The sequence below is a fragment of the Scyliorhinus torazame genome, chromosome 13, assembly GCF_047496885.1.
Source record: "Scyliorhinus torazame isolate Kashiwa2021f chromosome 13, sScyTor2.1, whole genome shotgun sequence".
Lineage (NCBI taxonomy): Eukaryota > Metazoa > Chordata > Chondrichthyes > Carcharhiniformes > Scyliorhinidae > Scyliorhinus > Scyliorhinus torazame.
The window spans coordinates 224,121,589-224,137,952 of NC_092719.1; the positions used below are offsets into that span (position 1 = coordinate 224,121,589).

A 16,364-nucleotide genomic window follows, 5' to 3' on the forward strand; every position below is an offset into this window, starting at 1 on the left:
GTATTGCAGCATTCAGTTTAATAATGTCCAAATAACGTTTTTTTTTGCAGTCAATATTCGCCAAGGCACTGGGAAAAACACCCCTTCTGTTCTTCGAAGTAATGGATTTGAGTTCTGTAACATTCATCTGGGCAAACAAGGCAGCAGTCTTGTGTCTCAAACAAAAGATGGCAACCCTGACAGTGCAGCACTCCCTCAGTACTGACCCTCTGACAGTGCGGCACTCCCTCAGTACTGACCCTCTGACAGTGCGGCACTCCCTCAGTACTGACCCTCTGACAGTGCAGCACTCCCTCAGTACTTACCCTCTGACAGTGCAGCACTCCCTCAGTACTGACCCTCTGACAGTGCAGCACTCCCTCAGTACTGACCCTCTGACAGTGCAGCACTCCCTCAGTACTGACCCTCTGACAGTGCAGCACTCCCTCAGTACTGACCCTCTGACAGTGCAGCACTCCCTCAGTACTGACCCTCTGACAGTGCAGCACTCCCTCAGTACTGACCCTCTGACAGTGCAGCACTCCCTCAGTACTGACCCTCTGACAGTGCAGCACTCCCTCAGTACTTACCCTCTGACAGTGCAGCACTCCCTCAGTACTGACCCTCTGACAGTGCAGCACTCCCTCAGTACTGACCCTCTGACAGTGCGGCACTCTCTCAGTACTGACCCTCTGACAGTGCGGCACTCCCTCAGTACTGACCCCCTGACAGTGCAGCGCTCCCTCAGTACTGACCCTCTGACAGTGCAACACTCCCTCAGTACTGACCCTCTGACAGTGCAGCGCTCCCTCAGTACTGACCCTCTGACAGTGCAGCGCTCCCTCAGTACTGACCCTCTGACAGTGCGGCACTCCCTCAGTACTGACCCTGTGACCAATGCCCTCTATGTAGTACGTCCCATGATTTTGTGGTGACATCATCGAAGGCACTCGGGAGATTTTCCCTCGCTTCCAGCTTAGACTGTGAGCAACTTGTTTTTTTACAGCCTACCCCCTTATTTCCTGGCTTTCTACTTTCATGGAGGTCTGCCTTTTGCGTCCTGAGCCCATCGATTGAGCAAATTGACTGGCAGAACAGTCAACGCTCCGGCTGAAAAGGTGTTCTCCTTACCCACTCACGGATTTCAGTCGCGCAGAAAAAAGTCCAGGAGCAATGCCGAGAGCTTTCTGTGCTCTCTGAGCACGGCTGGAAAACTGTGTCAATAAACTCTGACAACTGGTTACGTAACCTACGGTGTGGCAGCCTGGTTAACTTTTGTTTACATTGAGTAAAAGTGAAAACTTTGAAAACAGTATTGGAAACAAAGCTGGCAAAGAGGATGTATTTCCAATAATAGTGAGAAGAAATGATGTGGAGGTGCAGGCGTTGGACTGGGGTGAGCACAGTAAGATGTCTGACAACACCAGGTTATAGTCCAACAGGTTTGTTTCGAATCACTAGCTTGCATCACCTGAGGAAGGAGCAGTGCTCCGAATGCTAGTGATTCGAAACAAACCTGTTGGACTTTAACCTGGAGTTGGAAGAAAAACAACTCGGACCTGGACCTTGAAGTGAAGATCGATTTTCGGGAGAGAACTCCACCCTTCACGGATGTGCGGTTGTGCTGGCTGTCAGGAACCGGTGTTTCAGCCTTGCTAAGAGCATACATTAATTTGGAAGGCACTCGGGACTGATCTTGGATTTGTTTCTGCGCTCAGAGAGCCGGGGGCGGGAAAGGAGAACATTTTTTCAGCCAGAGCGTTGACTGTTGTCCCAGGCAATTTGCACAATCAATAGGCTCAGAACACAAAAGAAAGACCTCCAACAAAGAAGAAATCCAGGAAATAAGTGGGTAGGCTGTAAAAAAACAAGTTTCCTATCGAAGCTGGGGAGTTTTTCCAGCTGTGCTCCTTCACACCTGCTGACTGCAGCGTCTGATCCTCGAACACAGAGACAGAGAGACCTACTCAAATAGGAAAAAAATAACGCGATCGTAACCAAGATTAAGCAGAATCACAGTCAAAACTTTCTGTTTTAAAGCTGATTGGTGTTTGTAAAAAAAAACTTCTTACAGCCACAGTCTAAACAAAAGTTGTGTTGTTTTAAAGAAACCATAAAAGAAATAATACAAATTAAATTGGAAGAGAAAGAAATTAGAGGGGAGGAAAGTTAAAGAAAGTGCTGAAACTTAAGAAGAAGTAACTGCGATGCCGGGGAAGGTGAGCTCTGGAAACATTCAATGAGAATGCGGAATCATAGAGTTCCTGTAAAGGAAGATTCCAGTACTACATTGCTGAAAACAGGATTCCGGGTGAAATTAAAGTAGCAACTTTCTGGAGTGTAATCGGGTGACCAACCTGCAAAGCCTGGTAGAATAATTTATGAGGAATTAACAAAGACTCTTGAAGAACACTTCTCGCCCAAACCATTAATCATAGCAGAGAGATTCAGATTTCATCAAAATAGCCAAGAAGAGGGAAACTGGCAAAGAATTGAGATTTGGGATCGACCCTCGAGGACATGCTGCGAGACAGACTTGTGCGAAGATTGAGAAATGAAACAATCAGAGATGACAACAAATCAAAGCTCTCCAACACTCAAACTTGCTGTTGAAATGCAGCGTCCATGGAATTGGCACAAAATGAAGCTTCCCAAATTTGAGCTGGCACCAAAATAAACAAGATGAATGCTGAGAATAGAAGATCTTTCAACATGTAAGATGCAAGCATGCCGTAGGTGGAGTCAGGTGGGCATTTTCCACAGGAACGTTGGTGTCGGGAAAACAAATGTCGTAATTGTGACAAGAAAGGTCACATAACAAAGATGTGCTGGGCCAGATAAAATCCTCAAACCTTGAGAGTGGGTAAACGCAAGAACGCACTCAAATCCACAAAAAGAATAGACACAATGACTGAAGACAATGAAAATTCCCAGGAAAAAAAATGGCTGGGTTCTTCGGCCGAATTCACCCGGTAACCGGAAATTACCGCCCGAGGTCAATGGACCTTCTTGTGGTCCGTGTCCATCCTGCGGCAGGCACGGCCGAAAAATCCGGCCCGATGTCCAAGGAGATCAAAGAACTAAAACTTGGTGTATTATCGCTGCCAGGCATTACACAGAGATTGTGGGTCTATCCAAAATGAAATGGGAACAAAGTTAAAATGGAAGTAGATTCGGGAGACGCTGTTGCTCTCATCTCTGAAAACTTATATCAACAAAAGCTCAAGACTGTACTATTAAAACCATTCAATATAGGCCCGAAATCTCCGACATTCTCGCTGCAGGATTCTGTGGTCCCACGGGTTTCACGGCAGCATTTGGTGGCTTCAATGATGCAAGCATGCCATAAGTGCCATCGGATAAACAACACCTCCTCCACAATAGCCCTCAATACCAGGGCCCCGCAAGGCTGCGTACTTAGCCCCCTACTATACTCCCTGTACACACACGACTGCGTGGCAAAATTTGGTTCCAACTCCATCTACAAGTTTGCTGATGACACGACCGTAGTGGGTCGGATCCCGAACAACGATGAGTCTGAATACAGGAGCGAGATAGAGAACTTAGTGGAGTGGTGTAGCGACAACAATCTCTCCCTCAACGTCAGCAAAACGATGGAGCTGGTCATTGACTTTAGGAAGCAAAGTATCGTACACACCCCTGTCTGCATCAACGGGGCCGAGGTGAAGCTGGTTGATAGCTTCAAATTCCTAGATGTGCACATCACCAAAAGTCTGTCCTGGTCCACCCACGTCGACGCTACGACCAGGAAAGCACAACAGCGCCTATCCTTCCTCAGAAACTAAGGAAATTCGGTATGTCCACACTGACTCTTACCAACATTTACAGATGCACCATAGAAAGCATCCTATCGGGCTGCATCACAGCCTGGTATGGCAACTGCTCAGCCCAGGACCGCAAGAAACTACAGAGAGTCGTGAACACCGCCCAGTCCATCACACAAACCTGCCTCCCATCCATTGACTCCATCTACACCTCCCGCTGCCTGGGGAAAGCGGGCAGCATAATCAAAGACCCCACCCACCCGGGTTATTCTCTCTTCCAATCTCTTCCATCGGGCAGGAGATACAAAAGTTTGAGAACACGCACGGACAGACTCAAAAACAGCTTCTTCCCCACTGTTACCAGACTCCTGAATCACCCTCTTATGGACTGAGCTGATCTCTTCACACATCTTCTCTACTGAGCAGTACTACACTCTGTATGCTTCACCCGATGTCTCTGTATTTACATTGAGTCTCTATCGTATGTCCTATGTTTTTTCATGTATGGAACGATCTGTCTGGACTGTACACAGAACATTATTTTTCACCGTACCTCGGTACGCGTGACAATAAATCTTTTTTTTTTAAATTTAGTGCACCCAATTCATTTTTTCCAATTAAGGGGCAGTTTTAGCGTGGCCAATCAACCTACCCTGCACATCTTTGGGTTGTGGGGGCGAAGCCCACGCAAACCCGGGGAGAATGTGCAAACTCCACACAGTCAGTGACCCAGAGCCGGGATCGAAGCTGGGACCTGTCATGATATCCACATTAACATATCATGGTGCAATCACACACACACACTGATGGACAGGTAGTTGGACCAATCAACACACACGCAACATTGCAGCCAATCACCAGTGAGAGCACACGCACTATAAAACAGGGAACACCACAGTTCCCGCTCATTCCAGCAGGAGATAGCTCAGAGCACAGAGCTCACAGCGTGCCACTCAGACATACACCATGTGCTGAGTGCCTCTCTAAGATAGTGCTCGGGCTGGGTCCACAGGTTAGCTGGTGAAGTACGAACCACAGCCAGAAGTTAACAGTTGTTATTGTACAGAATAATAAAACAGAGTTGTACCATCTACAACCGTGTTGGTTGGTTTGTGTATCGGAACACCCAACACGGCAGGACCTCGGCGCCGTGAGGCAGGAGTGCTAACCACAGCGCACCGTGCTGCCCTACAATATATCTAAATCCAATGGGAAATCTCATCGACAGCGGTAGTAGAAAAGTTTTCCACTGGTGGCAAACAACGTCTCCCGCCGCCAAGAAACATGTGGCTGAGGGGGTTAGAAATCCCGCCCACACTCTTGAGAACTTACATGGATCAGGTGGTTCCAGTGAAGGGTTATATCATGGTGCAAGTTGAAATAAAAGGCCAATCTGAAAAATTGCCATTACATGTAGTAAACGGAAATTTTCCTGCACTTTGTCAGAAGAGCTTGGTTGATCGAAATCAAACTAAATTTGGCAAGCTGTGAACCAATTGGTTGATGGAAAGAACACATTACAGAAACTCTCAGAAAAGTACAAGAAGATATTTGAAAACACTTTAGGGAAAATCACCAGAGATGAGACACGACTTCAGATAAAACCTGATAGCACCACTAAATGCTTAAATGCAAGACCCATGCCAGATGCTGTCAAATCAAAGGTCGAAGTGGAACTTGGCAAATTGATGAAAGGTGGAGAGACCGAGAGTGTGAGGGCGAGAGATTGGACAACCCGAACTGTCCCAGTTATCAAGCCAGATGGCTCACTAAGAATCGGTGGTGACTTCAAAATGATGAGAAACTCAGTGTTGTGTGTCAACCATTAATAGAGGATCAGTTTGCTGGACTGTTGGGTAGACAACTCAGTAAGATAGATTTATGCCAAGCGTACCTCCAGATGAAGGTAGCAGCTGAGTCGCAACTTCTTCTAACGACTGTAATGTACAAAGGACTGTTCAGTACAATTGTCTATGTTCAGAATAACATCTGCATCAGCCCCATTCCAAATGTCCATGGGCCAAGTGTTCACTGGTATTTGGACAACATTTTAATTACTGGGAGGGTTGAACAGGAGCACCTGAAGAATTTAGTAGATACATTGCAACACCTTAAAAGACACAATCTTCAAGTCAAGAGAGAGAAACGAGAATTTTTCCAATCGTCAATAAGCTATCTTGGCCGTGTAATTGGTAAGGCCAAGCTGCACAAGGACCCTCAGAAAATGACGGTGATTTTAGATGCACCAAGAATGTGTCACAATTGGACTTTGTCAATGATTTTTGGTCCATACAAAGGAATACCGTCTCTAGCTGCGAGTCGTTTGCAGAGATGGTCCCTCATCTTATCAGCGCATAATTCCAAGATTAAATATAGAAGATTGGAGCGTCGTGTGAATTCCAATGTTCTATCACATTCATCAACACGGGACAAAGCCGAACCACAGGAGAACTATGTGTACTTTTCCCAGTGGACCTGAATAATAGGTTATTCATGAAGGCCCCGTCTTCACAACCTCGCCCCTCGCCTCAGGTTAAATCGCCACCAGTCAGCTCTCCCCCTCAAAGGGGAAAGCAGCCTATGGTCATCTGGGACTGTGGTGTCTTTACCTTTAGCATACCTATGACTGCATCTCAAAATGCAGAGTCACACAAGGTCAGACCTGGTGATGGGGAAGGTCATGGACATGATCTTGAAAGGTTTACTTTTGGATGAACAGAGGAAGAATCCAGAATTCAAGCCGTACCGAACAAGGGAACTTGAATTAACCGTTCAAAATGGAGTACAGAGATGGGGGATCGGAGTCATCATTCCTCCATGCTTGTAAACTGGATCAACTCCAGAGGATGTCCGGGAATCGTATGTATGAAAGAACTCGCAAGGAGTGGCCAGGCCTAGACTCACAGATTGAAGAAAGAGTAGATAATGTCCGTCTTGTGCTAGGATACAAAAATACTCCACAGCTTCACCATGGTAAAGAGCACGCATCGATTTTGTGGGGCCAGTTGAAGGATACGTTTCTTGTCTTGACTAAGGAAATTTGACATGTCACCTACGACTCTCACCAACTTCTACAGATGCACCATAGAAACGTTCTTTCTGGTTGTATCACAGCTGGGTATGGAGCCTGCTCTGCCCAAGACCGCAGGAAACTACAAAAGGTCGTGAATGTAGCCCAGTCCATCTCGCAAACCAGCCTCCCATCCATTGACTCTGTCTATAATTCCCGCTGCCTCGGAAAGGCAGCCAGCATAATTAAGGACCCCACGCACCCCGGACATACTCTCTTCCACCTTCTTCCGTCAGGAAAAAGATACAAAGGTTTGAGATCACGTACCAACCGACTCAAGAACAGCTTCTTCCTGACTGCCATCAGACTTTTGAATGGACCTACCTCGTATTAAGTTGATCTTTTCTCTACACCTTGCTGTAACTGTAACATTATATTCTGCAGTCTCTCCTTCCTTCCCTATGTACGGTGCATTGTTTGTACAGCATGCAAGAAACAGCACTTTTCACTGTATACTGATACATGTGACAATAATAAATCAAATCAAATCCCAGTGGATGCACATGCCAAATAGGTCAAAATAATGACAATGAAGTCGATGAATAGAGAAAAGGTAAATGAACGTTTGGATGAAGCACTTGCACAGCTCGGCAAACTGAGACAACCAGTTAGCGATAATAGGACTATGTTCACGTCAAAGGAATTCATTGACTACCTGAGAAACAATGGCATACAACGTATAAAGACTGAGCCTTGTAATAATAATCTTTATCAGTGTCACAAGTAGGCTGACATTAACACTGCAATGAAGTTACTGTGAAAAGCCCCTAGTCGCCACATTCCGGTGCCTGTTCGGGTACACAGAGGGAGAATTCAGAATGTCCGATTCACCTAACAGCACTTCTTTCGGGAATTGTGGGAGGAAACCGGAGCACCCGGAGGAAACCCACGCAGACACGGGGAGACCGTGCAGACTCCACACAGACAGTGCCAGGAATCGAACTGGGGCCTTGGCACTGCGAAGCAACGGTGCTAACCACTGTGCTACCATGGCCCCCTTATCATCCTTCCACAAACAGATTGGCGGAGAGGTTGGTACAGTCATTGAAAAATGCCATTGAAGCATCAAAGGACGAAGAACCGTTAGCTAAAAGAGTAAACAAGTTTCTCATTTCCTACAGAAACCCCTGCCCGTCCGCCTACTCCAAACCTTCCGGCAATATTGCATTTCGAAAAGGAGTTGAGAACCAAGTTTGATTTGCTTTTGCCTCCTGACACGGCCAGCACTGTAGGCCGACAACAACAAAACCAAGTTACTCTCCATGAACAGACATGTTAACCAAGAAGATTTGAGCAGGGAGAAAGAGTTGAGGCAAGAAATTACTCTTCAATGAGGAGTGGGCCTGCCACAATACTTCACCGAGAGAGTTTGGACGAGACACGCATATCAAATCCTCGCTTCAAAAAGTCGCTTTCTGAAAGGCCAATGTCGGACACCGAAGGTTTGGAAATCCCTGAACCTACGACCGAGTCGAATTCAGATTCTGCACCAGTTGAACCAACAGCATCTGCAGAAGCTGAAGAAGAACCAACTTATCAGATGATGTTCCTGAGCCAAATGTGGAACATGGTACCGAGAGAAAGACAAAGACTCCTGAACAACGGATTCTGCCTCAGCGGAACCAACATTCACCTAAAATACTCTCATGCTGATGCGTATATAAAATTGTACAATAATAATAATACCATCTCTGTTCACCATGAGTAAAAGTTGAAGTTAATTTTTGTTGTCATTCACCATAATCATGTGACAATTCCCTGTGTGTATTATGTCGCATGATTATGTGGGAACATCATCAGAGGCACTTGGGAGATGTCCCTCTCTTCCATCGTAGACTGTGAACAAGCAACACCTCCATAAATCAACTCTGACAACTGGTTAGGTAACCTATGGTACGGCAACCTGGTTATCCTTTGCAATCAATAATGACCTTGCCTTTAATGTCCACATCCCCTTGAAAGAGCAAAAGAAGCACACTGATTAGGTTGACATTTCAATCATCATTTTGTTCAGAAACTGTTCTGCCAACAGCCCTTCCCACCTGTGACTGCTTCAGCAGAATCTCAGTAATTAAATAACATACAGATTGATAAAGTACATGAGAACGTTCAGTCCATTAAATCACGCTAGCTCTTTCAATAAACTCTCTCCCCATAGCTCAGAAAATTTGTTATTTCTTGTAAAATCAAAGGCACAAAGGACAAATCCTCGGGAAAAGCAGTAAGCTTATAATTACCTGTAACGACAGACGTATCTACCTCACTGACCAGTACATCCAGAGGTTCAGAGGCAATCTCTGACTCTGAATAAGTAAAACAAAGGTAATTATTTGGCGAGAGAAACTGCCACACACACAGGTCAGATGAATACATTTCCAGAAAACATTACATTTCAAAGATCCTAAAACAGGCAGAAACCAGGTTGGCTGTCGCCACTCAGCACAGGTACAGGGGGGTTGGCAGAATTAAAAGCTGAGGCAGCACTTTGGTTATTTTAGAAGAAGCCTTACTGACACTGTGTTGTACCTGTCCTGGGAGTGTTTGATGGGGACAGTGTAGAGGGAGCTTTACTTTGTATCTAACCCCGTGCTGTACCTGTCCTGGGAGTGTGTGATGGGGATAGTGTAGAGGGAGCTTTACTCTGTATCTCACCCCGTGCTGTACCTGTCCTGGGAGTGTTTGATGGGGACAGTGTAGAGGGAGCTTTATTCTGTATCTAACCCCGTGCTGTACCTGTCCTGGGAGTGTGTGATGGGGATAATGTAGAGGGAGCTTTACTCTGTATCTAACCCCGTGCTGTACCTGTCCTGGGAGTGTTTGACGGGGACAGTGTAGAGGGAGCTTTACTCTGTATCTAACCCCGTGCTGTACCTGTGCTGGGACTGTTTGACGGGAACAGTGTAGAGGGAGCATTACTCTGTATCTAACCCCGTGCTGTAGCTGTCGGGGGAGTGTTTGGTGGGTACAGTGTAGAGGGAGCTTTACTCTGAATCTAACGCCGTGCTGTACCTGTCCTGGGAGTGTTTGATGGGGACAGTGTCGGGGGAGCTTTACTCTGTATCGAACGCCGTGCTGTACCTGTCCTGGGAGTGTTTGACGGGGACTGTGTAGAGGGAGCTTTACTCTGTATCTAACCCCGTGCTGTACCTGTCCAGGGAGTGTATGATGGGGACAGTGTAGAGGGAGCTTTACTCTGTATCTAAACCCGTGCTGCACATGTACTGGGACTGTTTGACGGGGACAGTGTAGAGGGAGCTTTACTCTGTATCTAACCCCTTGCTGTACCTGTCCTGGGAGTGTTTGACGGGGACAGTGTAGAGGGCGCTTTACTCTGTATCTTACGGGTGCTGTACCTGTCCAGGGAGTGTTTGACGGGGACAGTGTAGAGGGAGTTTTACTCTGTATCTAACCCCGTGTTGTACCTGTCCAGGGATTGTTTGATGGGGACAGTGTCGAGGGAGCTTTACTCTGTATCTAACACCGTGCTGTACCTGTCCTGGGATTGTTTGATGGGGACAGTGTCGAGGGAGCTTTACTCTGTATCTAACCCCGTGCTGTACCTGTCCTGGGACTGTTTGACGGGGACAGTGTAGAGGGAGCTTTACTCTGTATCTAACCCCGTGCTGTACCTGTCCTGGGAGTTTTTGACGGGGACAGTGTAGAGGGAGCTTTACTCTGTATCTTACCGGTGCTGTATCTGTACAGGGAGTGTTTGATGGGGACAGCGTAGAGGGAGCTTCACTCTGTATCGAACCGCGTGCTGTAACCGTCCAGGGAGTGTTTGACGGGGACAGTGTACAGGGAGCGTTAGTCTGTATCTAACCCCGTGCTGTACCTGTCCAGGGACTGTTTGAGGCGAACAGTGTAGAGGGAGCTTCAGTCTGTATCGAACCCCGTGCTGTACATGTGTTGGGACTGTTTGACGGGAACAGTGTAGAGGGAGCTTTACTCTGTATCTAACCCCTTGCTGTAGCTGTCCTGGGAGTGTTTGATGGGGACAGTGTCGGGGAGCTTTACTCTGTATCTAACCCCGTGCTGTACCTGTCCAGGGAGTGTTTGATAGGGACAGTGTAGAGGGAGCTTTACTCTGTATCTAACCCCGTGATGCACCTGTCCTGGGACTGTTTGACAGGGACAGTGTAGAGGGAGCTTTACTCTGTATCTAACCCCTTGCTGTAGCTGTCCTGGGAGTGTTTGACGGGGACAGTATAGAGGGAGCTTTACTCTGTATCTAACCCCGTGCTGTAGCTGTCCTGGGAGTGTTTGACGGGGACAGTGTAGAGGGAGCATTACTCTGTATCTAACCCTGTGCTGTACCTGTCCAGGGAGTGTTTGATGGGGACAGTGTAGAGGGAGCTTTACTCTGTATCTAACCCCGTGCTGTACCTGTCCTGGGAGTGTTTGACGGGGACAGTGTAGAGGGCGCTTTACTCGGTATCTTACGGGTGCTGTACCTGTTCAGGGAGTGTTTGACGGGGACAGTGTAGAGGGAGCTTTACTCTGTATCTAACCCCGTGCTGTACCTGTCCAGGGATTGTTTGATGGGGACAGTGTCGAGGGAGCTTTACTCTGTATCTAACCCCGTGCTGTACCTGTCCTGGGACTGTTTGACGGGGACAGTGTAGAGGGAGCTTTACTCTGTATCTAACCCCTTGCCGTACCTGTCCTGGGAGTATTTGACGGGGACAGTGTAGAGGGAGCTTTACTCTGTATCAAACCCCGTGCTGTACCTGTCCTGGGAGTTTTTGACGGGGACAGTGTAGAGGGAGCTTTACTCTGTATCTTACCGGTGCTGTACCTGTACTGGGAGTGTTTGATGGGGACAGCGTAGAGGGAGCTTCACCCTGTATCGAACCGCGTGCTGTAACCGTCCTGGGAGTGTTTGATGGGGACAGTGTAGAGGGAGCTTTACTCTGTATCTAACCCCGTGCTGTACCTGTCCAGGGAGTGTTTGATGGGGACAGTGTCGAGGGAGTTTTACTCTGTATCTAACCCTGTGCTGTACCTGTGCTGGGACTGTTTGACGGGGACTGTGCAGAGGGAGCTTTACCCTGTATCTAACCCCGTGCTGTAGCTGTCCTGGGAGTGTTTGATGGCGACAGTGTAGAGGGAGCTTTACTCTGTATCTAACCCCGTGCTGTACCTGTCCTGGGAGTGTTTGACGGGGACAGTGTAGAGGGAGCTTTACTCTGTATCTAACCCCGTGCTGGAGTTGTCCTGGGAGTGTTTGGTGGGGACAGTGTAGAGGGAGCTTTACTCTGTATCTTAACCGTGTTGTACCTGTCCTGGGAGTGTTTCACGGGGACTGTGTAGAGGGAGCTTTACTCTGTATCTAACCCCGTCGTGTACCTGTCCAGGAGTGGTTGATGGGGACAGTGTAGAGGGAGCTTTACTCTGTATCTAACCCCGTGCTGTACCCATCCTGGGACTGTCTGACGGGTCAGTGTAGAGGGAGCTTTAAACTGTATCTAACCCCTTGCTGTAGCTCTCCTGGGAGTTTTGACGGGGACAGTGTAGAGGGAGCCTTGCTCTGTATCTAACCCCGTGCTGTACCTGTCCTGGGAGTGTTTGATGGGGACAGTGTAGAGGGAGCTTTACTCTGTATCTAACCCCGTGCTGTACCTGTCCTGGTGGAGTGTTTGACGGGGACAGTGTAGAGGTAGCTTTACTTTGTATCTAACCCCGTGCTGTACCTGTCCAGGGAGTGTTTGATGGGGACAGTGTAGAGGGAGCTTTACTCTGTAGCTAACCCCATGCTGTACCTGTCCTGGGAGTGTTTAACGGGGACAGTGTAGAGGGAGCTTTACTCTCTATCTTACCGGTGCTGTCCCTGTCCAGGGAGTGTTTGATGGGGACAGCGCAGAGGGAGCTTCACTCTGTATCGAACCCTGTGCTGTACTTGTCCAGGGAGTGTTTGATGGGGACAGTGTAGAGGGAGCTTTACTCTGTATCTTACCGGTGCTGTATCTGTACAGGGAGTGTTTGATGGGGACAGCGTAGAGGGAGCTTCACTCCGTATCGAACCGCGTGCTGTAACCGTCCAGGGAGTGTTTGACGGGGACAGTGTACAGGGAGCGTTAGTCTGTATCTAACCCCGTGCTGTACCTGTCCAGGGAGTGTTTGAGGGGAACAGAGTAGAGGGAGCTTCAGTCTGTATCGAACCCCGTGCTGTACATGTGTTGCGACTGTTTGACGGGAACAGTGTAGAGGGAGCTTTACTCTGTATCTAACCCCTTGCTGTAGCTGTCCTGGGAGTGTTTGATGGGGACAGTGTCGGGGAGCTTTACTCTGTATCTAACCCCGTGCTGTACCTGTCCTGGGAGTGTTTGATGGGAACAGCGCAGAGGGAGCTTTACTCTGTATCTTAACCGTGCTGTACCTGTCCTGGGAGTGCGTGACGGGGACTGTGTAGAGGGAGCTTTACTCTGGATCTAACCCCGTGCTGTACCTGTCCAGGGAGTGTTTGATGGGGACAGTGTAGAGGGAGCTTTACTCTGTATCTAACCCCGTGCTGCACCTGTCCTGGGACTGTATGACAGGGACAGTGTAGAGGGAGCTTTACTCTGTATCTAACCCCTTGCTGTAGCTGTCCTGGGAGTGTTTGACGGGGACAGTGTAGAGGGAGCTTTACTCTGTATCTAACCCCGTGCTGTAGCTGTCCTGGGAGTGTTTGACGGGGACAGTGTAGAGGGAGCATTACTCTGTATCTAACCCTGTGCTGTACCTGTCCAGGGAGTGTTTGATGGGGACAGTGTAGAGGGAGGTTACTCTGTATCTAACCCCGTGCTGTACCTGTCCTGGGAGTGTTTGACGGGGACAGTGTAGAGGGCGCTTTACTCGGTATCTTACGGGTGCTGTACCTGTTCAGGGAGTGTTTGACGGGGACAGTGTAGAGGGAGCTTTACTCTGTATCTAACCCCGTGCTGTACCTGTCCAGGGATTGTTTGATGGGGGCAGTGTCGAGGGAGCTTTACTCTGTATCTAACCCCGTGCTGTACCTGTCCTGGGACTGTTTGACGGGGACAGTGTAGAGGGAGCTTTACTCTGTATCAAACCCCGTGCTGTACCTGTCCTGGGAGTTTTTGACGGGGACAGTGTAGAGGGAGCTTTACTCTGTATCTAACCCCGTGCTGTACCTGTCCAGGGATTGTTTGATGGGGACAGTGTCGAGGGAGCTTTACTCTGTATCTAACCCCGTGCTGTACCTGTCCTGGGACTGTTTGACGGGGACAGTGTAGAGGGAGCTTTACTCTGTATCAAACCCCGTGCTGTACATGTCCTGGGAGTTTTTGACGGGGACAGTGTAGAGGGAGCTTTACTCTGTATCTAACCCCGTGCTGTACCTGTCCAGGGATTGTTTGATGGGGACAGTGTCGAGGGAGCTTTACTCTGTATCTAACCCCTTGCCGTACCTGTCCTGGGAGTATTTGACGGGGACAGTGTAGAGGGAGCTTTACTCTGTATCAAACCCCGTGCTGTACCTGTCCTGGGAGTTTTTGACGGGGACAGTGTAGAGGGAGCTTTACTCTGTATCTTATCGGTGCTGTACCTGTACAGGGAGTGTTTGATGGGGACAGCGTAGAGGGAGCTTCACCCTGTATCGAACCGCGTGCTGTAACCGTCCTGGGAGTGTTTGATGGGGACAGTGTAGAGGGAGCTTTACTCTGTATCTTAACCGTGCTGTACCTGACCTGGGAGTGTTTGACGGGGACTGTGCAGAGGGAGCTTTACTCTGTATCTAACCCCGTCGTGTACCTGTCCAGGAGTGTTTGATGGGGACAGTGTAGAGGGAGCTTTACTCTGTATCTAACCCCGTGCTGGAGCTGTCCTGGGAGTGTTTAGTGGGTACAGTGTAGAGGGAGCTTTACTCTGCATCTTAACCGTGCTGTGCCTGTCCTGGGACTGTCTGACGGGGACAGTGTAGAGGGAGCTTTAATCTGTATCTAACCCCCTCCTGTACCTGTGCAGGAGTGTTTGATGGGGACAGTGTAGAGGGAGCTTTACTCTGTATCTAACCCCGTGCTGTACCTGTCCTGGGACTGTCTGACGGGGACAGTGTAGAGGGAGCTATAAACTGTATCTAACCCCTTGCTGTAGCTGTCCTGGGAGTGTTTGACGGGGACAATGTAGAGGGAGCATTCCTCTGTATCTAACCCCGTGCTGTACCTGTCCAGGGAGTGTTTGATGGGGACAGTGTCGAGGGAGCTTTACTCTGTATCCAGCCACGTGCTGTAGCTGTCCTGGGAGTGTTTGACGGGGGCAGTGTAGAGGGCGCTTTACTCTGTATCTTACGGGTGCTGTACCTGTTCAGGGAGTGTTTGACGGGGACAGTGTAGAGGGAGTTTTACTCTGTATCTAACCCCGTGCTGTACCTGTCCAGGGATTGTTTGACGGGGACAGTGTAGAGGGAGCTTTACTCTGTATCTTAACCGTGCTGTACCTGACCTGGGAGTGTTTGACGGGGACTGTGCAGAGGGAGCTTTACTCTGTATCTAACCCCGTCGTGTACCTGTCCAGGAGTGTTTGATGGGGACAGTGTAGAGGGAGCTTTACTCTGTATGTAACCCCGTGCTGTACCCATCCTGGGACTGTCTGACGGGTCAGTGTAGAGGGAGCTTTAAACTGTATCTAACCCCTTGCTGTAGCTGTCCTGGGAGTTTTGACGGGGACAGTGTAGAGGGAGCATTACTCTGTATCTTACCCCGTGCTGTACCTGTCCTGGGAGTGTTTGATGAGGACAGTGTAGAGGGAGCTTTACCCTGTATCTAACCCCGTGCTGTACCTGTCCTGGGAGTGTTTGACGGGGACAGTGTAGAGGTAGCTTTACTTTGTATCTAACCCCGTGCTGTACCTGTCCAGGGAGTGTTTGATGGGGACAGTGTAGAGGGAGCTTTACTCTGTATCTTAACCGTGCTGTACCTGACCTGGGAGTGTTTGACGGGGACTGTGCAGAGGGAGCTTTACTCTGTATCTAACCCCGTCGTGTACCTGTCCAGGAGTGTTTGATGGGGACAGTCTGGAGGGAGCTTTACTCTGTATCTAACCCCGTGCTGGAGCTGTCCTGGGAGTGTTTAGTGGGTACAGTGTAGAGGGAGCTTTATTCTGCATCTTAACCGTGCTGTGCCTGTCCTGGGACTGTCTGACGGGGACAGTGTAGAGGGAGCTTTACTCTGTATCTAACCCCATGCTGTCCCTGTCCTGGGAGTGTTTGACGGGGACAGTGCAGAGGGAGCTTTACTCTCTATCTTACCGGTGCTGTACCTGTCCAGGGAGTGGTTGACGGGGACAGCGCAGAGGGAGTTTCACTCTGTATCGAACCCTGTGCTGTACCTGTCCAGGGAGTGTTTGATGGGGACAGTGTAGAGGGAGCTTTACTCTGTATCGAACCCGGTGTGTACCTGTCCAGGGAGTGTTTGATGCGGACAGCGTAGAGGGAGCTTTACTCTGTATCTAACCCTGTGCTGTACCTGTCCTGGGAGTGTTTGACGGGGACAAAATAGAGGTAGCTTTACTTTGTATCTAACCCCGTG

The 16,364-nt window shown here is 48.8% G+C and overlaps 1 protein-coding gene across 1 annotated transcript in view; it reads right to left on the bottom strand.

Annotated features, from left to right (window-relative positions):
• Positions 1-16,364, bottom strand: part of cfap100 (cilia and flagella associated protein 100) — a 163,843-nt gene that overhangs the window by 91,701 nt on the left and 55,778 nt on the right. Inside the window, exon 3 of the mRNA XM_072473099.1 lies at positions 9,072-9,137. Coding sequence (XP_072329200.1) covers positions 9,072-9,137 — 66 coding nt within the window. The remainder of the gene's footprint in view (positions 1-9,071; positions 9,138-16,364) is intronic.